The sequence below is a fragment of the Ostrinia furnacalis genome, unplaced genomic scaffold (assembly GCF_004193835.3).
Source record: "Ostrinia furnacalis isolate ACB-3 unplaced genomic scaffold, ASM419383v2 OfSCF7487, whole genome shotgun sequence".
Taxonomy (NCBI): Eukaryota; Metazoa; Arthropoda; class Insecta; order Lepidoptera; family Crambidae; genus Ostrinia; species Ostrinia furnacalis.
The window spans coordinates 36,823-61,909 of record NW_021137726.1 but is presented as its reverse complement, the minus strand read 5'-3'; the positions used below and the strand labels follow the sequence as shown (position 1 = coordinate 61,909).

Here is a 25,087-nt window from a genome sequence, read left to right as displayed (position 1 = left end):
TATAAATGCGAAAGTAACTGCCTGTCTGTCTTGCTTTCACGCCTAAACCACTGAACCGATGTTGATGAAATTTAGCAATAGAGATAGTTTGAGTCTCGGGAAAGGACAGGATAGTTTTATCCCGGTTTTTTAAAATCGACGTGCGCGATAAAGTTTTTCTGTGACAGACAAAATTCCACGCGGGCGTAGCCGCGGGCGGAAAGCTAAAGTATTTACCACCGAGATTATTTCATAAAAATAGAAGTTAAAAATTCATTAAAAAATTGTATGAATATGAAATATTTTTTGTTTGTTATAGGAAATTTCTTTGTAGGTACCTATTATGAAACATACAAGGAAACATTAAGCACTCTAACAAAATAATAGCATTATGTTGTAAGTAATCAATCAATAAGTAATTTAATTTATGTTTTGTCAATTAAAACTTAAAAATTACTTTGATTAATATTCGAGTAATCATCAGCCCAACACTGGATAGGTTCCAACAAAATGTAGTCTCATCAATCAGTTATTGTAAATACCTGTTCAATGTGACTTGAAGGAATTGTGTCTTTTCCATTAATATATTTATTGACAAAGAGCAAGGCATAGAGATAGCCCGCTTTTCCATACAGAAGTTCATCAGGAGAATCATTTATGAGTGATATGAGCGACATTAATCTGAAAACACAAATATATAATTTCATGAGTACCTATAGAATAAGGTAGATAGGTACCTGCATCCACAAAAAAGACTTATAATAAAAATAAAATTAATAGACACTATTGTACAATGTATATGAATGTTATTTTGTAATACAGATTTTATTAATATTTAAAATAACATAAATATTATTCTGAATTAAGTCATTGCTACTCATTTGAGGAACAGTTTGTTCTTTTAGCGATTTAATCTGGGGGCATGGCAGTGCCCCCACCAAGTCGAGCAAAAAAGCGGCACGGCCGTACCATCCTTTTCTCGAAGCAATTCAGGCCATTTTCGACCGCCTGTAACTTCGTTGTGGATAAAACTAGAAGGCTGAATTTTCATTAGCTATGCAGGCATTGTAAAGACACGGTATATTTCAAATTTCATTCAATTTGAACCAGTAGTTTAAGAATTATAACGGGTCGTCAAAGTTTCTTAATTTTGTCACTCACTGACTGACTGATTCACCGATCATCAAAATTCTAAGGCACTTCTAGCAGACCTAGAAGCTTCAAAGGATAGTGCCAGGGTCTGGACCAAGTGCTGCCCAGAATCAACCCATAGTGCATTTTGTTCCTCAGGCCAATACTAATGTGTAAACCGAAGCGCACTGAAATCTATCCCTGGAGTTAAGAGAAAAAAAGAGTTTTGTTTTGAATTATTTACATACAAAATATCATCGATATATACGTACTACGCATAAGATTTCGTGATTTTGGCATTAAATAACACTCGCTATGTTGAACTTAACCATACTGCATCCGTACACCTTACTTTAATGCGACTTAGACATTCTTTACAAGCGATCTAACGCTGTTGCAATAGTTTGGTTAGTTGACAAAAACCATTACTTCCAAAATGAAGCAAGAAGTTTTAGTTCTCTATCCTTGCGAAAAATCATTTTTTTTTTGTATTACGATCGATTATTGAAGTTATTGTAAGCTAAAACTTCTTGCTCCATTTTGGAAATAATTAATTTCGGCCAACTAACTAAACTACTGAAAAAGCGCTTAATCGCTTATAAATAATGTCGAAGTCGTACTAAAGTAAGGTGTACGGATGCAGTATGGTTAAGTTCAACATAGCGAGTGTTATTTAATGCCAAAATCGCGAAATCTTATATGTAGTAGGTATACATAGATGATATTTTGTATGTAAATAATTCAAAACAAAACTCTTTTTTTCTCTTAACTCCAGGGATAGATTTCAGTGCGCTTCGGTTTACAAATTAGTATTGGCTTGAGGAACAAAATGCACTATAGTTTCATTCTGGGCAGCACTTGGTCCAACTTCCATACATGGATTGGCACTGTCCTTTGGAATATAAGTAGTGTTTGGTGTATGAATCAAGGAAAAACTAAAATATTTGGGGGCACGGTAGTGCAACCGCCAAGTCGAGTAAAATTTTTCAATTTCGGTCCAGTTTTATAAATATTTAACTACTTACCTAAATAAGTTTGTAATATCATATAAAATTAAATATAAAGGCACACGGTAGTGTCCCCGCCAAGTCGAGTAACATTTTTCAATTTCGGTCCAGTTTTAAAATTTCATAAGTCAGAGAGAGGACTTTAAGAAAATTCGTTGCTGGTTAGATATACCTACATACAATAAGTAGAAGGTACCGAAAAGGAAAAAAGTAGAACTGTTTACAAAATACAAAAAGAAATGAGATCCCATCAAAAACAATACTATTACGTTAACGTACACATACGTTACATAAATTATTGACTTGGCCATCGCACTAAATAATTGTTTTTATGCGATGGCCAAGTCAATATATTTATGTAAAACGTTAAAGATTTCCTGGCCTGGACTTGGTATTACATGGATCTCACAACTTTTTACTGTAGAACAACTGAGTTGCGAGACTTGGTTTTTTTGACAAGTATTGTTTTTGATGGGATTCAATTTGCCTGTCCATGCCATGATCACTCATCTCAGGTTCTCCCTTAATTTCTATTCACATTTAGCAATGTAATAATACATTTACCTATTTGCAATAGTTTTGTAATCTGGCAAGCATTCTGGGCGCTTGGTACCCATTTTATATGATATAACAGTTGCTAATGCCAGAGGTCCAGCATCTCCACATAAAAAGCTAATTCGGCGTCCTTTAAGAGTGTCTATGTTGATATAATCTAGGGATGTCTATAAAAAAGTAAGTTGGTATTAATGTTTTACATAATTTACAATTTTTACATTTCAAAACAAAAAAACAGTTGCAACCTTTAACACATCCAAATTTACTTCACTTTTTACCCACGCACTAGTAAAATAATATAAAGCCAAACCAGCAGACCCTGTATACACTGTTCCATCATAAAATATATCTTTTTCCATTTGAGTGAGCAATATGTGCATTTTAGCTGCTTTGAAGTTTTGTAATTTTAGCTGGAATTTTTCAGATACCTGCAAATATACAGGATTATTCAATGATATTATTTGTTTTTATATAATATCATTGGGATTATTAAAGAAATCTATGATAAAAATTAAACCATGCTGCTTTATTTTTTTATTAGGACAACCAACCAGACAAACACGCATACATGGAATTACTATAGCTAAAAGTGTTTCTAATTTTTAAGATTTGATTGCGGGATAGTGTTACGTACACAGATATGGATTATAGGTTACGTACATTTTAAAATGACAAGCAGGTATTTTTTTTTATTATTAGTTACTATACTGTACTATTTATCTATAAAATAAATATACAAACAACTACAAAATAATTAGATCTAAAAAAGTAGCTTGATGATACTGATACCCGAAGAAAAATTAATTTTAACCTACCCCGTCTCTGGATTCATTGAGGATATTACTAGCGATTTCAGATTTGTAATCTTCATAATTATTTTCAAAAGATCCTTTCGAAGTCATGTTTTTGTTTGTTTGTAAAATAGAGTTTTGGTTGGTTTTGATTTTATGTTTATAGATACTCTCTAATCTGTGGTTTATAGTTCCAAAATACCATAGAGAAATAACATTGACAGTGAGTGGGGCACAGATTAGAGAGTATGGAGTGGGGCGCCACCGTCAATACCATGAAGCTACAGATAAAAATGGAGGCCACACTCCGAATACCTACTTGAAGCACAAACTAAGTATCACTATTTCGCTCTCTGTGGGCAGACTCGCTCTTTCTAAATAAACAAAAAATATAAAATTGCTCAAATTCAATGAAACCAATCGTAGACCGACGTTCGCGATCGGGCCGTATCGAGCGCATAATGCGCCCGATCAGTGGCGAACCCAACTAGAGGGTTGCCCACCGCGGTGTTGGACCCAAGTCCAGCCTACGGCGGGCTCACTCTAGTGGGCCCGATCGAGGGGACTACGGACGCGGCCTGAGGGCGCCACGGTAGGCTCGGACCTCGGCTCAGGCCGTGTCCGGGGGACGGATAGGGGAGTTCCGATTTTTGCCATGTTGGAAACCATATAGTTGAACGATGGTAGCGCCCCCCTGTCATTGAGTTTAGCGGGACAGTTCAGCGTGGGTCATCTATAGTTGTCCCTTTTCCGACTAACCTTAAATGTGTCCTTAACTTTACTAATCCCCATACTTTGAAATCTCTAGTTAAATTTATTAACATTAACAAAATTAATTTGTAACAAGCAAGAGCTAGCAGAAAACTAAACCTCCACATTTGTGTTTAATTTTATGTGTTATGTTTATGTATTGTGCTGTCTTTTTTGTGATGTCTCTTTGTTTTAGGTATTTTGCTTAGCATAACTTTAAAAAATTTAAAGGACAATGACCAAAAGTGGTCCAAATGTCCACCACTAATGAGACCTATATTGGCTTATAGTCCATTAAATAGAGATTAACTTTAAGTATGGGACGAAAAAAAAATAAGCTGTCAGTAAAAAGTTATGACCGTATGAAAATTGTAGTAGTTTACGCGCTAATCTCAGGAACTACTGGTCCGATTTGAAAAATTATTTTTGTTATGGATAGCCCATTTATCAAGGATAGTTTTAGGTTATATAACATCACCCTACAACCAATAGGGGCGGAGCAGCGACCACCCGACCATAATTCCAATATTGTTGTCTTTCTTCTGAGCTTATTTTTTGTCCAAAAGATAAGGAGACATGTAAAGTGCCCCATAAGGGCTACCTTTTTCTTTTTTTATTGTTTTCTATTGACGTTCATAAGTGCCACTTGTGGTCTAAACTGAATAAATATTTTTTGATTTGATTTGATTTGATTCGTTCTTTTAGCGAGAATCTAACACGGCACACTAAGCGATATGACATAACATAACATGCATAGATTAATCCAAAATGTGCGATGGATAGAATGATATCAAGAACATTTTTCGTATGAAAAGGTAAAAAACATGACTTTTCATTCAGTCATAACTTTTTACTGACAGCATATTTTTGATTGCGGTTTGGTTATAATGAATCAGTATTTAGTTGACTATTTTACTACATAGGTCTTGTTAGTGGTGGACATTTGGACCACACTCCATACATTTTTGGTCATTGTCCTTTATCAAAATACCTACACCGTGTTAAAGCTGCGCACGTAACATTGGCGGAACAGTGTGCCCTGTGGCGAAAAACACAAGTTCATTGCCATTAAAAGAAGAAGAAGAAGAAGAGGAAGAAGATCTATAGTTGAACGATGGTATAGATGACCCACGCTGAACTGTCCCACCAAACTCAATGACAGGGGGGCGCTACCATCGTTCAACTATATGGTTTCCAACATGGCAAAAATCGGAACCAGCGATTCGGTATTGACGGTGGCGCCCCGCTGTCAATGTCATCGATAGAACTATATCGGAATGGCACGCTTTGACGATCAACTTGCTGTATCTACTCTAATCCATATCTGTGGGTGGTGGGACAGTTCAGCGTGGGTCATCTATAGTTCCAAAATACTGAACTGTCCTGTGCATGATATATAGATATCTATATATATATAGATGACCCACGCTGAACTGTCCCGCCAAACTCAATGACAGGGGGGCGCTACCATCGTTCAACTATATGGTTTCCAACATGGCAAAAATCTGAACCAGCCATCCGGTATTGACGGTGGGCGCCCCACTGTCACTGTCATCGACAGGACAGTCCAGTATTTTGGAACTATAGCAGCGGCATTCTGTCAATGTCATAATAACTGGGACAATTTCAGTGTTGTCCAATCCAACTAGTAAAACTTGTAAGTGTGTGTATCTGTGTGGGCTTGCTTAATCATCGTTTTCGAGAGCGGAAGGTGGTCCCGCGCATGCGTCTGACATTTTTCGGCCATATTGTTATGACGCATACAAGATCATAGGTCTCCGCCAGTGACGACTCTGCTCACAGTTGACGTGGCTACTACGTACCATCCCGTTCGCCCACTCCGGACGCAGCATAGACGGTGACGAGGAATACGTAACTGGTGAGTGCTTGTACTGAAGACAAACCTTGCGACCTGTCATGGTCGCTCACATTTTGGTTTACAAAATATGGACATTCCACTAGACAGCAGAACATACTTACCCCTCTTTACTAATAAATATGTTGCGTATAAGTTAGACGCAAAAAGAAAATGTCACATTCATTACGCGACGATTCGCTTTTAGGACTTTCCTGTGAACAGCTTTCTTATCGGAATCATAATACCTATGATGTGAATCTGTTTTGAAACTGAACTATTCTGACAAGCAAGGCATACACAGATTGTTGACCTTGAATATTTTAGGTGACCCTATTGGAATGGACGGAATGGTGGAAGAGAATGGCTCATCTGGAGGAGCGGGTTCTGGAGATCCTCTGGGGAATGCGGGCCCCGCCGCGGCCAGCTCCACGCCGCATGTAGTCGCCGTGACCAGCATTGTTCAACTTACGCTCCCCTCGCAGGCGCCGTCAGCTCAGGTGTTTGTTTTATTGTATAGACTGCATTCATAAACATACATAACCTTTATGTACTATTGTATATTTGTAATCTTTTCAACTAATCTTATTAGAAATTTTCTTTCTATGGATTTAATAAATATTACTTTCATTGATTTCAGGTTCAGTCTGTAATTCAACCAAATCAACAGTCTGTTATACAAACAGCATCCAATATTCAGTCTGTGCAGTTACCAAAAGGAAATGTCATTCTTGTAAGCAAACCAAGTTCTGTAATACATACCACCCAAGGGACATTACAAACTTTACAGGTAATAAAAAGTAAACAAAACTATGAATAGTGTTTATGCTTTCATTTGAATTGTTCTTACTTTGTTTGAAAAATGCTTTTTTTTATTTTAGATAAAACCAGAACCTAACACATTAGTAAGCTCTCAAGGACAGTCTTGCAGTGACGAGAGTTGCAGTGATGATGAAGGGCCCAAAAGGAAATACAGGGAAATGCTGACAAGGCGTCCATCATACAGAAAGATATTAAATGATCTTGGAGGAGCTGAAATTGCAGGTAAGTTTTTTATTGCTATTATAAAATTTTTAATGCTCTCCATACAAGTGGAGTTTGTAGTGAAGATTTTTTGCATATAATTGCAGCAAACATTGCATTGAGTAACAAAATTAAAAAAAAATCTATTGATAAATGGACATATTAATACAACTTTTACTTAGCCTGGGTTGCACCATCTTACTTTAACTATAATAAACATAAAAACATCTGTCAAACTCAATACAAAAATCACTGGTTTTTGTATTGAGTTTGACAGATGTTTTGAGTCAGGTGGTGTAACAAATCCTTAGTTGACTAAAATGACTCTGGCGACTAATTGTATCATGCTATCAATATCAGTACCTTCTTTTAGGAGTGGTTGTTAGTAGCTTAGGATTGTTTTAAAAGACATATAATTTCAATAAATGATTATAAATTGAGTATTAAACACATAGTAATGGTGGTACTTACTATCATAATCCCATAAGGAAAATAAGTACTTGACTATAGGTAGCTGTTTTTAATTATTCCCTAAGTATAAAGATTGTGCTTATAATATTATGATAAATAAATAGGTGTGTTCCTATTGTATATTATTTTAAACACATTTTATTTCAACTGTTAAGTGCAAGGGCAGTCTCTAAAAACTCAGTTGAAATTATAAAATTGTCACAATTTATGTTACTTTGTTGGTGATATTAAATATTTATGAAATGTCTTGAGAGTTGACAAACAGGAATAATCAAACAGACATGGGAGGTTGGACACATGCAATTGAGAAATATAAATACTTACAAAAGAATAAGTAAGAACCTCGTAATATTACAGAAAATCGCATGGGAACTAAACCAGGATGCGAGAATGAAGTGTCGCTGTCATCTCCTTTGTCCTTTGCGCCAGGTCAGTTAAATGTGCTGCTGCTGACACTACTTTGTTTCTGTGTGCAACATGTGTCACTAACCTGTTACATCTTAATTATCCTCCTACATAGCTCATAACTAAATTCAGCTTCAGAAGATATCATCATTTTTGTATTTCATACCACCAACTGAATTGTAAAAACCATTGTGACTTATTCAATTAACTTTATTTAATATTTCACTGGTTTTATCACCATGGGTTTTGGCTATTTAGATAACTTCACTATGTTAAATCTTAAAGTACCTACTGTAGTAGTGAATAAATATTTTGGGGTTTCAATATCAAATGATCAATTTGAAACAATAGATGCCGAGAGGCAACTTCAGTGGTTATAGGGAAGAAGATCATAGCAAATGTTGTGATAGGGATAGAGACATGCGATTTTTGGTTTTACAAAGATAATACGATAGAGAATAATACAAAGTTTTAAAAACCACCTGTTATAGGGGCATTTTTTTGAGAAATTTATCAAATAACCAAAAAAATACGAATTTTTAAGCAGATTTTTTTAAAAAAGTCATTTTTTATTATTTGTTGGCATTTTCTGGGTATTTTATGTATTTTTTCAGTATCGCCTGTTATTTAGCATTATTACTGTGTTTATTTTATCAGGATATACCGCTTAGTTTAAAAGTTATTACGTTTTCTTTACAATAAGTATAAGTAATAAGAAAAACAATTCTATAAAAAATTTAAAAAAAACTCAAAAAAATTTTGACCTCTTTTTTGTCGATAAAAATAGGTCTAGTTTTATCTATTTTCATATGTACACCTTAACGTGACTCACACTGTATAGAATTGAAGTACTCGTCAATACAAAACGAAAGAGCCCAAACTCGATGGAGTTAAGTCGTTTTATTATGGAGTTCCTATGGCCACCTTCCAGCTCCATCATCAAGTCAGCTCCATGTCATCATAATATTGCATGGTCATCCAAATTACATGTGTATGCGAAATTTCAGCTTAATCGGTTGTCCGGAAGTGGGTCTTAATTCAGCTTGCAAGATTCCACCCATACAAATTTGAGCCAGTCACTGTATTATGACGTCACGCGCATAAAATGGCGGGCCGGCCGCCGCCCGCATCTTTAAAATTCAATATCTTGGGAACTATTTGACGTATCAAAATAATTCTTTCACGTGTATTTTTTATTTTTAACAGAGAATACAGAAAGCTAAAAAACAAAATTAGTGAACGTTCTTCATTATGAAAGAAAAAAAAATTAGTCTAATATTTTCTAATTATCTGTCTGACGGACAAATAATTGAAATTTTGTCATCTAGCCTATTTTGGTGTGTGCAAGATAATCTATGTGACGTAAGTCATTGACCTGTAGGTCTAGACAAGTAGCACCATACAAAAAACCGGCCAAGTGCGTATCATGCCACGCGCAGTGTAGGGTTCCTTGTAGTTGTCCTTCATTACCACAATATATTTGAGAAGCAAGCAATTACTTCATCTAAAGTCACTTTTCATATTTTCTTCTAAGGAATTTTTATAAGGTATGAAATTTTATAATACATGAGTAAAACGACTATTAGGTACCTACTCTTAAACTAACTGATCTATCTTAACCGCTATAGTTTTCTTTGAGAGTTCTTAAAAAGCACTAATATCATACCCTTACACGCTGGGGTAGAAGATGAAAAAAAAAATCCTCCCATTTTGTCGGCATGATTAATATAATATACCTCCACTAAATTACAGTTCTCTAGTTAGTGCCAGTAGTTTCCAAGCAAAACCTCGGACAGACAGACAGACATAAGGGTTCCTTGTCAGGATTACGGAACCCTAAAAAGGCCTTTCGACCACCTTTCGAAATTACAACTGTCACTTTTTACTACTTGTCTAGGGGGTTGGTTTTACGTATACAGGATGTCCCGTAATGTAACGTCAAGCCGGAACTGGGTGTTGAGGCAAGTTGTGCTGGTTATCAGAAAAATATAAAAAAAAATCTATGTGGCATATTTTAAAAATAAAAGGCATTTAAAAAAAATCAAAAAATTCTACTCCAGGTGACGGTCCTTTTACTCGTGTTGCCACAAATCTTCACTTTTTCCAAATTTTTTTTTTGGGATTACTAATGTTTGGCCAAAAAACGTTTCCCAAATTATCACATCGCAAACAACGTTTCGCAAATTTTCATTTGGCAAATTCTCATTTGGCAAAACAACTTATAGCAAACTTTTAATTCGCAAATGCCGTTTTTGGCATATTATTGTTTAGCAAATTATTGTTTGGCATAGTATGTTTTGGCAAATGTTTCATTTGGCAAAAATATTTCACGATACACTATTTACAAAATAATTTGAATGGTGCTTAGAATGGAGTACAAATTAACAAGTGGTTATTATTTTGTTTAGTGGGTAGTTAATATAAAATTTGTTCTACATAAATTTTTCATATTTCATTCTTTTTATCGAAATTCCCGAATGATTCATTAACAATAGAGGTGATTCTAGCACTCGGCGGCCGCTGCCGCGGCACGCTTCGCTCGCCTTCGCGCGTTAGGGGTCACTGTTCTAACCTAACCTAACCTACTATTTTCTGCAATACCTACTTTCTGCAACCATACTATTTTCTGCAATCTCTTTGTTTTACATAACATTCTTGTGAAAACCATGATCATCTGCCTCTGCCTTATGGTTTGATTTGTGGGTAAGTATGTGAAGTGTCGATTTGACCAAACAAATTATTTGGGATATAATATTTGGCAAAATAAAACATTTGCTATATAAACAATTTGCCAAGTAAAATTTGGCCAAATGATAATTTGTCCAAATGAATTAGTTGCGAAAAGTACAGTTGCTAAAAGTTCATTTGGGAAATGAAACTTTGGCGATAAGTTGTTTGCGAAGTGAAATTTGGCGAAAAGTAATTTGGCCAAACGGAAGGATACCTTTTTTTTGTTATGTAACCCTGAATAATGCTTCTCTAAATTGTTATCAAAATTACAAAACCAGCTGCTCCAACTTGGATGAAAAAAATACATTATTCCCAAAAAATATATCAAAATAAAAATTTTGCCTAGTTTAAACTGACTGTACTGAAAAAAAATTGTACTACGCGAGTGTGGCAAGTGACGTCATAATTTGGCGCATTTAGTAAGGATTCCAAAATGTTATAACACTTTGTAAAATCTTGCTGTAATTGTCGACAATTTTTGTTTATTGGAAATAATCCCGTTTTTAACTTTATCTACCTTGGTTAAAAATATTATTCTAATGTGCCCAAAATTTAAGTTTCTGGCTTAAGTAAGGTGGAGAAGCCATTTTAAAAGGTATGAGCGGGACGGAGAGGGCCATCTTACCAAGCAGGGATGTTATGGATATCCGTAACCGTAACCGAAACTGATTCAAAAGTTACGGATAGTTTCGGATAAAGGCCAAACTGCAAAACTCTATGAAAATTGCAGTATACACGCCGCAGCTGCAATGCCGCGCTGCCGATTTCATAGTTTTGCAGTTTGCGGTCTGCGGCCCGTCTTGGAATTGTACCTTAAATCTTAATATTTGTAACCAACTTGTCTGGCATTCGCTGGCACCATTTAATATGCCAGCCTATTTTACCTTTATCATACCATACATAGGTGTCGTCTTAGTTGGTACATAAAGTAGCTATGTGGGTCACGCTCACGCAGCATCTTGCTATTTGTATTAGGTATTTGAAATCGTAACCGAAATTATCCGAGACTTTCGGATAATCTGAAATGATTTCATATCCGTGACCGTAACCGAAACCGGTATAATATTATTCTAATATCCGTAACCGTATCCATAACCGAAACTTCATATCCTTATTATCCCTGTTACCAAGTACAAGTGCAGGCAGGGCAGGTAGTAAAGGCGCGCGCGCGCACGGGTGACTTTTGTCACAGTATGTCAACTACTAATTACTGTCATGGTGACAAAAGTTTCTGTGACTGATTGTACGGTAGTCAGTCACAGAAACTTGAATTTTGGTTTCATTAGAATAATAATTTTTAACAAAGGTAGATAAAGTTAAAAATGGGATTATTTCCAAAAAAACAAAAATTGTCGACAATTACAGCAAGNAATTTCCCATATTTCGAGTAATTTTCCCACGTAAATAACTGAGAACACTGGTCTTTGACGTATTATTTTTTCGAGTGAATGACGTTTGATTTCAATTATAGCCTGACCAGGAACATAAAAACCCTGGCATAGAGGCGCTTCAATTGCATTTGATAGTGCAACACTGAGTACAGTCGTACATGTGTTAAATTAATAGGCTAAAGGACATCATCCACGTTTCATATATTTTTGGTCCAAAATCAAAAGTGCCGGCCAACAAAAAAAAGTGCTGTATGCTGACAGAATACGTCTGCCTTAGCATTTGTTACTATGAAACCAAAGCTGTAGCACCACTGTGCGTCGAGTATTTGAGATCTAAAAATCATCGACTATTCATACATTTTTTGTTCAAAATCAAAAGAGCCGGCCAACAAAAAAAAAGTGCTGTATGCTGACAGAATACGTCTGCCTTAGCATTTGTTACTATGGCACCAAAGTTGTAGCACCACTGTGCGTCGAGTATTTGAGATCTAAAAATCATCGACGATTCATACATTTTTTGTTCAAAATCAAAAGTGTCGGCCAACAAAAAAAAGTGCTGTTTTCTGACAGAATACGTCCGCCTTAGCATTTGTTACTATGTCACCAAAGCTGTAGCAACACTGTGCGTCGTAGTATTTGAGATCAAAGTCATCCACTTTTCATATATTTTTGGTGCAAAATCAAAAAGTGCAGGCCAAAAAAAAATGTGCTGTATTCTGAGAGAACACTCACGGCAACTTCGCTCTCGGTACTAAAGAAATAAACCGACAGTGACCGACACACGCGGGTGGAGCGCGAGACCAGCGGTGAAGGGTTGAGGGAAGGGTGTGTGGTCGGTCTCCGGTTCAACCCAAGTCAGTCGGCCACTAAACTCCTCGTCCTGTCATGTAACAGTGTTGAAGCCGAGACCATTAAGGTGTGTTGCCTGTTAGGGTACTGGCTGGCCACACGGCCTTCAAGTGCGTCGCTGGCATTGACCGCAATGGACTCTGTTTCCGCTGCAGTGAAGAGGGCCATAAGGCCAAAGTGTGCTTGGTCCAAGTTCTCCGCTGCTTATTATGTGAAGCAGCTGACAAGGCCGTGGAGCACATGATTGGGACAAAAGATTGCCTTCAGCCGCAAAAGCCGATGCTGGTGCAGTGAGCCGACACGACTTCGAGCCTCACTGATGTGGACGCGGGGGCGTCTGCCTCCTAACACTGTGGCCCGAAGTGCGTGCGGAGCTCGCCCGTTTCGGAGGGAGTTGCCCTGTTGAGGGCGACCATGTAATTGAGGCTACGGCCAAAGCGTGGCGTGGGGGTACGCACGTAAAAAAGGGGTGTTGTGGTGATGTCTCAGAAAGAGGCCGCCGAGCCAGAGCGTGAGGATGATCCAGACGCGCCCTCGCTCCGGCGACGGCGGAGGGGTCAAAGGAGGCGACAATATGATCGCCTCCAGTTTTCTCTCCTCGGTGATGGCCAGCGGGCCGGTGGCGCACCCCACCTGCATTGCACAGGTCACCACCACCGTCGGACGAGAACAGCTGTGTGCTCCTAGCTGCTCCTTTCGCCCCCCGTCCTGAGGGTTTGTAGGGCCGGGAGGGGCTGTGGTGAAGGCTTTGTCCGGAACCCCACAGTTTCCTGCCACTTAAGGCGAGCGACGGAGTACCGGGGTCTTTTTAGTGGGTATGCCTCGTTCTTTTGACCCTGTCCCCGCAGGGTAGGTATGCGATTCAACGCATTTTTACCCGTAAAAAAGGGGTGTTGTGGTGCGGTGCGGCGGTGTGCCCATTGTTTGGCGGTAGAGTAAGGCTATTGGTTTAATTCCTAGAAGTGATAAGCCGCGTCTAGTTTTAACATTCCTTTTTATTGTTTGTAGGTACCCATGGTGCATTTTTTTGTTTATGCAGTGTATGTGAACGACAATAAGTACATCGTGTTAACCAAAATATATTAAAAACGCCATGTTTCGGCAAGATACTTCATTTGTTTTAGTAAATAGTTCAATCGTAAGTGTTAAAAAGACAGACTTTTAGAACTCAAATACTACGATGCACAGTGGTGCTACAGCTTTGGTGCCATAGTAACAAATGCTAAGGCGGACGTGTTCTATCAGAATACAGCATTTTTATTTTTTGGCCGGCACTTTTGATTTTGGACCAAAATGGATGATGTCCNGCAAGGTGACATATCAATGAAGTTTTCAGTTACTGTTGCCATTAAAAGAAATTAGTACCATTAGTTTTCCGCAACATGGCGAGGGTTTTTATGTTGCTGGTCAGGCTATAATTTCAATATTTTAATGTCGGGAAATAAATGATTGGATTATTATTTTGCCTGTGAAATGTGATTCCTTAATTTTTGTTTGTTTGAACAGAACGGTTTTTACACATTTTCATCAAACAGGACATGTCGTATTCGTGTTGTTTTTTCGCTGCTTAAATGTTTCAACTGTGTGAAGTTTGCACTCGAAGTGGTGTATCAGGGTGTGAATGTGTGCGTGCCGGTGCCAAGCTGGTGTATCCTAATGTCACAGTATTTTGTTGATGAGAATCCGTCCGACTTTTTTTATAGGTCCATGGGATTGATGGTGAAAACGGGCATGAGTTTCTTGCGCTGCTTCTTCTCAGCACTGGCCCATTTATTGTCCAAGCAGTGGTAGGGTTAATACTGGGACATAAGTGCTTTTTAAAAGCCAACTTGCATAAATAAATGAGTTATATGAGTTTTTTTAAACATTATCAAAAATATATTAATATATCGTGGTCAAATAACTGCCTTATCTATACTTATAATAAATCTGTAGAGAGGTCAATTCTGTACATGAAATATATTTTTATTTTCAAAATAACTATCTGGGGGTGATTAGTGATCGATACTGATGCCAAAAATGCAATTAGTAAAATTTTTGTCTGTATGTCTGTCTGTCTGTCTGTCTGTATGTTCCTTATAGAAACAAAAACTGCTGGACGGATTTTAACGAAACTTGGTACAATTATTCTTCATACTCCTGGGCAGGTTATAGTATACTTAGAAATTCCCACGGGAACGGGAATTAGCGGGAAAATCCTTTTGTATGAAAAATCTAAACCGCTTAAGTTAGACGCTTGAAATTTGGCATGCAGATACCTTAGTAAACTTAAAGCTTAGTTACAACAGGATATTGCAAAATTCCCACGAGAACGGGAGTTAGCGGGAAAAAACATTTGTATGAAGAAATCTAAACCGCGTAAGATAGATGAAGGGGGTAAAACGGGATCCACGCGTACGAAGTCGCGGGCGGCCGCTAGTTATGCATAAAAAAATATATTCAAAAGTGTCGTATTGGTTTCTTCGTAAGCTTTGTCTTGCTTGTACGCCCCCGGCCCGTAATGACATCACTGAGCGATAGGCGCGCGCGCTTCTGGGAGATTTTTATCTAAGTGCGCCTATTTGTACTTCATAAACATACGTGTATACAGGATATACAGGCTGCGGAAGAATACACAAGGTTGAATATAATGCAGACTGCTTTTGCCTTTTCCTGCTGCTCTGCTTGAGAGAAATTTCATTAATCTGTAAAAATACTATGTCATTCTCAGGCCCGGTGTCCACCAAGGCGGAGCAGAGCGGAGAAGTGTCGGGTATAGGGTTACCGGGTGTCCGGCTTTTTACCGTATTGTCCGGCCAAATATTGTCATGTCCGCCCTATCCCGCTTTTGTTAGGCTTTTTATGTGGCTGCCGCGCCAGGCGAAAGTAGAGCCATGCTGGTCTTTTAAAAATAATGTAATTGCTGACAATAGTTATAACTTAGTCTAAGGGCAGACTATAACACTATAATCCGGGCCTTTTCAAGGCGAGAGTGAATAGGCACTTACAGGGCTGATATGTACCATCCTAGACTGCATCCCACTTAACATCAGGTGCGATTGTGGTCAATACCTGCCTTAATTGTTATGTATAAAAAAAAAGTAGTAATGGATGCCGAATATACCACAGTTAGATAGCACAGTTATCAACCCTGAAAGTGATCGTAACCGTATCAACTCGAGGCGGTCAGTTTTCTTTGAATGAAACTCCATACTGCAACGGACGGTACATACAGGTGACTGTCTTGTTTCTATTTCGTGACCGTACCTTCAATATACGGGACCCCAAAACAGTGTATAAGAAAGAGCATTCCCTCCACGTGCTTCGCAGATGTACGGGCAACTTTTCTAATTAACTTTCTTACAACTTTTCGCCCTCTATCGAAGTGGCTTTTGTTGTACTTCTAATGTTATCTTACTTTTGCGAACGCGTTAACTAGCTAGTTATAGACAAAATAAAGCCGAATCAGTAGGTATTACCTCTGGGATAGTCAGCAGAAAATCGACTCAAAGAGAAATTGAACCGTCTCACTCAGTAAGTATCCTTACCTTTGCATATTTCCATTAAATATCTTATCGTGGTAACTTTAGACCGTGTGTTTAGCTTCTTATAAAACTCATATACAGGGTGACTCGTAATGAGTGAACATCTTTATAAAGGGCTAGAATTCCGGCCGCGGCGGCTAAACTAAATGAAAACTAAACTCAGTGAACTAAGCTAAGCTAAACTAGAACTACGTTGTCCGTCCACCAATAAATAAGCTAAAACTACGTTAGTGGTGTCAGTTTGTGCTAGAACGTCGAGTTACCGAGCTAAGTTAGTTCCACATAGCTGGGGCATTTCACGTAGCTTAGCTGGCATATTTTGCGGTGGACGCACATGTATGAAAAACTGGCTCAACTATGCGAGCTAAGCTAAACTAACTTACACTCGACATCAAATAAACCGCACCTTCCGCGACGCGAACTTTAAAGATTTTCTTCTGAAACAATTATGGTACCCTAACAATATTGGTGTTATTTGAAAGCCCAATAAATATCCTTAAAGAAAAATACATTTCATTTCTAAATAAATGATTAACATATACCATAAATGTGACTTGAAAATAGACTGGGATCAATTAGACCAATTTTTATGGTTATAAAACCAAATAAAGATCTCACGTGTCCTCTTTAACAGATGGATAGCGATTAATCCCAACTTAACAGTTTTATAGTCATAGAAAATGGCTATAGCGTAACTTACCTATTTTTTTAAGAAGTGGCTCTGGATCCTTGTAAAGACACATTTTTGGGGTAAAAACCTTTCCTTTAATGAAATGAAGTTTAAAACTAGGCTTTCAAATGGTACCAATGTTGGTGGGAAGTGGGGATGCATACGTTTGATAAGTGCTTGTCGCGGGAGGTGCGATTTATTTGATGCCGAGTGTAGTTTAGCCGGCGGTGGACGTTCGGCTCTAGAGATTTCAACTAAGTCCCAAACTAGACTTCTTGATTAGTTGGTAGAATAAAACTCTGAAATATCAATAACAACTTTATTTGTAACCAACTGAAAAACATTAAAATTGTCTACAATAAACAACATTTGGAAGTATGATAATAATTACCTATCTAATCCTATGGTTAATTAATCTTAACTCGCAATATAGCAAACTTATATACTCTCTACATATACATATAACAATGTAATTAGTATCCCAAAACATAACAATCTCTATAAAATTTTGCAAACTCAAAACTGAAGATTTTATGGAAATTACAATAATTTATGGATTCCTTAAGCTGAGTTGCACTATCTTACTTTAACTTTGACAAACGTCAAAAATCTGTCAAAGTCCATACAAAAAGCACCGGTTAATGTTATTGTTACGGTTAAATTAAACTGTGATGCAACCCAGCCTAAAACTAGCGTTTACTTACGGATAAGTACATGAATTCTTACATTAGGTATGTATGTAGTGTAGGAGCTATGTACCTATAGCAATATTATGAAATTGGTAAACAAATCTATAGTATCTATACAACACAGTTTAAAGTAATAACTACACAGCCTTGTTTAAAAATATCAAAATTAACAATAATTTATTTATTTTATTTATTTTATTCGCTGAATCCAAGTTAAGTAAATAAATAAATTTATAATCTTGTACCATCGGCAACACTGTTAACTGCCCATTGCCAGTCATGACATCTCGTTCTATCGCAAAGAATCACCGTTTGATTAGAGCGAGAGCAAAAACGGACATGGATAGTTAACAGTGTGGCTGTGTGTTCATAAATTATGGACTTACACGATAAAAAAAAAATTATATTAGAGAGATCAATGAGGAAGCCTAACTATAGTTGCAGGGTTGTCCATTATTTTTGGACATTTTATAGAAAAATAGAGAGAAAAAATCAATATTGACTTTATTATCGCCCCATTTCATAAACATCTTGTATCCAAATAAAAATGCTTAACTATAACAAGTTAAGATAACAATCATTATATAAACAAGAGGGGATACTAGTTATTAAATAAACAAGATAAATAACTATACACATTATTATTTGAGGTTCCTACGAATGCACTTTTGGCTTTAATCATTAATATTATTATCAATATCTATAATAAGTTATATTAAATTAGGATGAGCGTAAGCCAAGACGCAGGCGAAGCATGTATTTTTGAAACAATCGAATTTCATATCGCATACGATATCGCAACAAGTCACACCTGAATCTGCCAATGTTATTATTATTACATAGTTAGGTGGGTTAAGTTAGAGACTTAGTCTGGTCCGTGAGCACGTAGAATTTTGTCCAATGACCCCAAGCTACCCATCCTTATCGCTCGCGCGTAATTATGTTGCTATCGCGTTCGCACACTCACTGCGGGTGCCAGTCGCACAGTCGCGACAGCAATATAATTACGCGCGAGCGATTAGGATGGGTAGCTAGGGGTCATTGGACAAAATCCTACGTGCTCACGGACCAGGCTTTATATGGGTTAATTAAACTTAAAATTCACTAACGTTCTGACACCAAAAAGGTGGTTCTTGGCGGAACCGGTCCCAGGCCTTTTCCCCGTCCATGCGGGTTTCGGCACGAGCTGCTTGCATTTCATTATTTCGCGGACCAGATCCGCACGCATGCCTAAAAATCCGTATCACAGGAAAAGGCACAAAAGAACTTCAAAAAATCCTGCATTTAATTTGTCATGTCACATTAAAAAAAACCTTATCCCCTTTATACTCGACTTCTCTATGAGAATGGGGTTATCCCCGCGGCAATAGACGTCATTTGTTTTTTATTTTTCTACATCTCTTCGTAAACATCACAGCTTAAGCTCAGCCTAAAAAGTCCACATTTCAGGTACCTAAATTCTAAGGCAAAAGGTGATCAAACCCGATATCGTCTTCTAACCACCAGCAGCGCTCCTTGTACAATGGATTCCACCACCTGCGGAAATCCGTATACGAGGTGGTGGTCTCCATTTTACTCTTGTTGTTTAAAGCCTCGCAAATGGCACATACGTTATCTGAATCTGTCGCGTCGTGGTAACTGTAATAGTGCTTCCATTTGAAGAACTGGTGGTATAGATCAGGGGTGGCAATGAGATGAGATATCTTGGCAGCCAGATCATCAGCGTCTTGTTTCCGAGCGTCCAAGTACGACCCTGGGGGGAGGAACCTGTAACAAGTAGGTATATTGACAAAAGCCCACAAAAAATAGAAACTTCTGATAAAAAGGATGTTCCAAAAAATCGTAGATATCTACGACTTTTGCTTCTACTAAGAGTAGCAGTGGCGGGAACGAAAGAAGAGATCCCATAACACTTTTATTATTAATTGAGTTACCTTAAGTAAATTTTGACAACATAAAAACTATTTCGACAGGGTTATAATATTCTGAACCAATTTTGAATTATGATTATATACATTACCTGGAGTAGTCAGCCGCGCCGTACACTATAGGCACGGTATTGTGTTGCAATGCAGTAAGTAATTTCTCCGTAACATAGTCTTCGGCGAAAGAATTTTCTAGAGACAAATAAAAATAGTAATCACTCTCCAACATTGAATCGCATTCAGATTTTTTTTCTAGGGGACATTTCATAGTTCCACAAGCACCATACACGTCGACTGTGAGTCCATAACCTGCTAAAGCTCCCTGGAGTTTCGTTACAAACTCTCGTCTCCCACTCCTATCCGAACAACTTGACACAAACCATGCAGCTGCCTTTTTCTTACTCATCAGTTGAACTGCAAAATCTTTATCCACGTCTCTCATATTAGAAACCCACTCCATTTTCTTTTTCGGTCCCACGATTTCACCATTTCTGTTCTTTACGACTATGTAAGGGAACGGAACGTCAGAATCGAGTTTGTATGTGGCCGTCCAATTGAAGAATCCTTCGAACATGCTGTGGCAGATGGGGTAGTTGTCAGCGGATTCAAGGTTGAAAAATATGTATTTCTGGTGAATAGACCTCTTTTTGGGGAGTTGCGAACGCCGCATGGGTCGTAAGTTGCGGCCGTTGAAAGCGATCGCATCAAACCGGCTGGTGTCGCCGCCGAAGAAGTCTCTGTTGGTGGTGACATAGCAATTGATCACTGAGCAGTTGTTTTTTAGGAAAGCTCGTTGGCCATTCCCAAGGAAATAGAATGGGGAGTAATCCTGGCGTGTCCATAGTAGAACGTACTTAAGATCTTTGGGTTGCCGACTAGGTTTTCTGTACACATTCGAGTATCTGATGTCTCGGGCAACGTTGTCGAGGGCTTCTTGGATGATGCTTTCCTCTCTATTGACTGATGTGAACCAGAGCACGGATAGGAAGCTGAAGCAGCTGATAAGGAGGAAAAATCGAAGAGTTGTCATCCGCTTGAGAACCGCGTGGTTGTATAACGCCCGTTTCGTCATTTTGCCCACGCATATTTTCAGTGGTTCGTCGTCGATTTAATTTTAATGTGCATGAGCTTGGGTCGAGTTTGTCTTGGCGTGAATGTTGACCTGAAACATAAAGGCCGTTAGGAACTAGTAGTATTTATTCCATTTCTATTTTAATAGGAATCTCTTAATTACGCGTGTAGAGCACAATTATTAGATTTATTAAACGTAAACAAGATCAAATTTGACAGTTAGCCTAGTTCATACAGCAATGTCAAATGTACGTCATATAATGTCAATGTCATCGACAGGACAGTCCAGTATAGATGACCCACGCTGAACTGTCCCGCCAAACTCAATGACAGGGGGGCGCTACCATCGTTCAACTATATGGTTTCCAACATGGCAAAAATCGGAACCAGCGATTCGGTATTGACGGTGGCGCCCCGCTGTCAATGTCATCGACAGGACAGTCCAGTATTTTGGAACTATAGATGCACAGTCTCCGTTTTTTTTTATTGAAAATTAACCCAAAAATACTTGAAGCATAAAGAAGTAAGAATAGATCTTACTTTTAAGGGTTAATGCACAGGTTATAGTTCCAAAATACTGGACTGTCCTGTCGATGACATTGACAGTGGGGCGCCACTGTCAATACCGGATCGCTGGTTCAGATTTTTGCCATGTTGGAAACCATATAGTTGAACGATGGTAGCGCCCCCCTGTCATTGAGTTTGGCGGGACAGTTCAGCGTGGGTCATCTATATTTTGGAACTATATTGTTGGACGCATTCATTTTCCTCCAATGTCTTCCTACCCATGATGTCATTTGGTATTGAAAAGGTTTTAATGGGTGATTTTGTTGTGAATGATACATTGTTATAAGATTGTTACAGTGTATTGGTATACATGTTGTATTGATACGATCTGACCGTGAAGGCACTAGCAAAGAATGCAAACCGCACAATGACTACTCCAGTTAATGTATTAATCATAATTCAAATAAACATTTTTTCTTTCTTTCGTCCTAAATTATTTCTATTAATTTAATGCCATATTCACTAGGACTATCATTTCCTTCATTAACTGGTTTTCACTGGCGACCAGGCTGTAGATCCTGGCTACACTGGAGTTGCAGCGATGGGAACGCGAAGTGGGAATAAGTAGTCCCATGAATTCCCATGTAAATGTAGGTGACACAACACAACATAACACGCACCAGTAGCGGCGTAAGGGGGGGGCGGTGGGGGCGGCCCGCCCCGGGTGCCAAGCATCAGGGGGTGACAAAAGTCGCGCAGATTAGTACTCACTAGCACATCTGCATGGAAAATCCGCGGTCTATGTCATGATACGGGGGGGGGGGGTGCGATTGTCTTTCAAATCTTCGAATCGGTAGGTAAAATTTTTCGAAGACACTTTGAATACGCAACGAAACGAACTCGAAAGTTTTTCCTACTAGAGGTACTGGGGGGGTAACAAGGGGTGCCATAGGACTTGGGGGGGGGGGGGGTGATCGCCCCGGGTGCCAACCCATGCTAAGCCGCCACTGACACGCACCATGCTATGCAATATACTTTCATTCCATAAAGGCATGGTTATTGTGCTATTAAAGTTTATTGTTTCTCGTACTATAAAATAGTTGTTAATTCTCGTGTAGGTATTACCTATAGGTAGTTAAACAAGAAAACCTCTTTCTACTTCTAAGAGGATACAATTTTTGTTTGTTATCGAATTAGAATGATATCAACAGATAGAATAATTATCATTACCCAACTGCATCAAAACTAAATATGAAGGGAAATAATGAAGGGATATTTATCGGTTTCTCGTACTAAGTATTTTTTAACATACTTTTTAGATCATAATAATGTCAAGTTATTATCAGAGTGATGCAGATTCTCAGACAAATCTCTCACACGATTAAAAACATACAAAGCCGAAGGAAGTTGTTTTGTGAATAGAAAACTCGAAACAATGATGTTTAATGTTTTTAAAAGTCGGCCTTAAAAGATATCGTGAAACATTTTATCGCTGAAACACGAAACACACTGCCTAATTGGATTGAAATCAAACACCGTGATTGCTTAGCAGCAGTATGGTTCATGTAAATTGTAAATCAATAAAATTGTGTGGACTATGTTTACGTGACTTGTCTGGTTCGTCAACTAGTAAACCTTTTTAACAGGATAATAATATTTCAAATGTATTTATTGCTTTCTTCAAGCAAACGTAAGTAGAAGAATGTAAGTTGTTAAATAACGAACTTACGAAAATTCACAAACAGGGACCCTTATTTTCCTATTAATAAGCCGTCATTTTGTTCCCCATTCATTCAAAGCACAAGTAATTACATTACAAAACTATTTTGCACAGCTGATCGACTGATTTTCATTCAAGAACCAAAGGAAAATACTTGATAATGAAAAGTAAACCTTACACCGCAGACCCCACACCTTCTTCTTCAGTCCCGCGCTAGCGCAACCCGGCAAATTGTGAAAGTCGTGTTCCAAAGAGCATGCAGTGGAACATCCATCTCTACTACTTGGTCGGGTGTCGCGCACATGCGCAGTGATGGGGGATGGACTCGCGACAACGATCGTGCATTGTTTTGTTACATGGTTCCGACGGCCCAAATTCTAAAAGAAAAATTCGAATTCGAAAATGGAACGCGTCACTTTTTGAATCTTTTTAAATTCACCACAGATAAAAAATAACAGTGTATCCTGAAAACGTTCCGTTTCACAACAACGCGCGCGGAGGGACGAGTAACGAGGACAGAGCACGCCCTGAGACTGCTGGCAGGCAAGGTCAACAAATACGGAGAGGCTGATGACTCACACCTATTACCGCTGAATAAGGCCGACATTAGCTCGATGTGCTTAGACTGATCAATGTCATGAACTCATGACCATGTCCAAATGATTTGTTTGTAAACTTGAGGCAAATAAGACGATAAAAAAAAACTTAGGTACCTAAATATTTTAGTACTATATCCGGTCAATTTATTTTACATTATGAGATAAGTAAGTACATCATCGTCGGTACATAATATAAACTAATTACTTAAAATAATAGATGATAAATTTACTAACTACCATTTATGTATCATTGTTCGTCTTGCACCTAATTTGGCGAGAGGTGAGTCAAGCCCCCGATTTGAAGTATTTTCGTCGATAAAATTGTCCATAGTTGATCACTACATGCCCGGACACACTGTATTATACAGGGTGTTAGGTAAATGGGTATATGAGCCGACACTAGCCCATGTTAACATGGGCATATAAATGGTATGGTGAAGTCAGAAATTTCATATCATCATTTTATTTTATTTTAATTATCATACAAAATAAATTTTATAAAATCAGCTTTGTATGAAAATTAAAATAATTAAAATGAAGATATCAATAAAATGNTATAAATGGTATGGTGAAGTCAGAAATTTCATATCATCATTTTATTTTATTTTAATTATCATACAAAATAAATTTTATAAAATCAGCTTTGTATGAAAATTAAAATAATTAAAATGAAGATATCAATAAAATGATGATATGAAATTTCTGACTTCACCATACCATTTATATGCCCATGTTAACATGGGCTAGTGTCGGCTCATATACCCATTTACCTAACACCCTGTATATTATGTAAGCATACATTTCGGTATTAGTAATACCGTATTACTGATTTTTAGAAAAACGGATCTGGCCGCGCTCTGTCTCAACCTATTGAGGATGACTATACAACTGTATTTCATCTGTCTATCTAAGTAGTGAGAAAATTTAGGCCCAGAACAGACGGTGAAACGCAACTGCAACGAAACTTTCTGCCATAGCGTCCGTTGAGAGACCACACATGACGCGACCAGTTTGAAACTTTCAGTTTCAGTTTCATTCATAAGAATCATCAGAAACTTGCAGTTTCGTTGCAGTTGCGTTTCACCGTCTGTTCTGGGCCTTACTAATTCTACTTTTCCACGGCACCACTCTTAGCAGAACGGATTTATATTTAGTCAGCGTACAAAGTATAGTATAGGCTATGGTACAGGCGTTTATGCGACTACGGCCGAGCGGTGAAGGTATCAGAGGTCTAGCCGACACGTGATCCTAGGAACCCGGGTTCGATCCCCGCCGCCGTTCGACTATTGTGGTGGACGTAGTCAAGCATATTTAGCTTACCACGAGGGGTTAACGAGATAATTAGTAATTTGTATTTAAAAATAGATAATATTCTTTAACAAAGAATAGGTCGCGCAGAAAGAGTTGAGGCGATCAACACAACCAAAGATTTGTATTTACGCTTG

General features: G+C 38.0%; 3 protein-coding genes across 5 annotated transcripts; 1 reads left to right on the top strand and 2 right to left on the bottom strand.

The window, feature by feature from the left end:
• Positions 1–422: 422 nt before the first annotated feature.
• Positions 423–3,636, bottom strand: LOC114364900 (glutathione S-transferase LANCL1-like). Its single transcript, XM_028321260.1, has 4 exons — positions 3,488–3,636; positions 2,918–3,100; positions 2,682–2,839; positions 423–660 (listed from the first exon to the last, which is right to left on the bottom strand). Exons 1-4 carry the CDS (start codon positions 3,572–3,574, stop codon positions 501–503), a joined length of 588 nt encoding a protein of 195 aa, XP_028177061.1. The 5' UTR covers positions 3,575–3,636; the 3' UTR covers positions 423–500.
• A 2,218-nt stretch (positions 3,637–5,854) lies between these two features.
• Positions 5,855–8,104, top strand: LOC114364896 (cyclic AMP-responsive element-binding protein 1-like). Of its 2 annotated transcripts, none has more exons than XM_028321252.1 (5): positions 5,855–6,092; positions 6,277–6,568; positions 6,709–6,858; positions 6,950–7,112; positions 7,920–8,104. In XM_028321252.1, the coding sequence occupies exons 2-5, from the start codon at positions 6,410–6,412 to the stop codon at positions 8,087–8,089; spliced, it is 642 nt and encodes a 213-aa protein (XP_028177053.1). In that variant the 5' UTR covers positions 5,855–6,092; positions 6,277–6,409; the 3' UTR covers positions 8,090–8,104. The 2 variants fall into 2 exon arrangements, with proteins under 2 accessions (XP_028177053.1, XP_028177052.1); XM_028321251.1 differs by having other exon boundaries at positions 5,857–6,092; positions 6,396–6,568.
• Positions 8,105–18,851: 10,747 nt separating this feature from the next.
• Positions 18,852–23,597, bottom strand: LOC114364911 (alpha-(1,3)-fucosyltransferase C-like). 2 transcript variants are annotated; one of them, XM_028321270.1, is made up of 3 exons: positions 23,217–23,597; positions 19,841–20,907; positions 18,852–19,587 (listed from the first exon to the last, which is right to left on the bottom strand). In XM_028321270.1, exons 2-3 carry the CDS (start codon positions 20,815–20,817, stop codon positions 19,281–19,283), a joined length of 1,284 nt encoding a protein of 427 aa, XP_028177071.1. In that variant the 5' UTR covers positions 20,818–20,907; positions 23,217–23,597; the 3' UTR covers positions 18,852–19,280. The 2 variants fall into 2 exon arrangements, with proteins under 2 accessions (XP_028177071.1, XP_028177070.1); XM_028321269.1 differs by having other exon boundaries at positions 23,222–23,597.
• Positions 23,598–25,087: the final 1,490 nt, after the last annotated feature.

Excerpts from the sequence above, each read along its gene's own strand:
- LOC114364911 (XM_028321270.1), bottom strand. The coding sequence starts at position 20,817 with ATGACGAAACGGGCGTTATACAACCACGCGGTTCTCAAGCGGATGACA. Across the intron at positions 19,588-19,840 it reads GGCGCGGCTGACTACTCCAG|GTTCCTCCCCCCAGGGTCGT; the intron begins GTAATGTATATA and ends TACTTGTTACAG.
- LOC114364900 (XM_028321260.1), bottom strand. The coding sequence starts at position 3,574 with ATGACTTCGAAAGGATCTTTTGAAAATAATTATGAAGATTACAAATCT. Across the intron at positions 2,840-2,917 it reads TAAATTTGGATGTGTTAAAG|ACATCCCTAGATTATATCAA; the intron begins GTTGCAACTGTT and ends ACTTTTTTATAG. Across the intron at positions 661-2,681 it reads TACAAAACTATTGCAAATAG|ATTAATGTCGCTCATATCAC; the intron begins GTAAATGTATTA and ends TTGTGTTTTCAG.
- LOC114364896 (XM_028321252.1), top strand. The coding sequence starts at position 6,410 with ATGGACGGAATGGTGGAAGAGAATGGCTCATCTGGAGGAGCGGGTTCT. Across the intron at positions 6,859-6,949 it reads GGACATTACAAACTTTACAG|ATAAAACCAGAACCTAACAC; the intron begins GTAATAAAAAGT and ends TTTTTATTTTAG. Across the intron at positions 7,113-7,919 it reads TGGAGGAGCTGAAATTGCAG|AAAATCGCATGGGAACTAAA; the intron begins GTAAGTTTTTTA and ends GTAATATTACAG.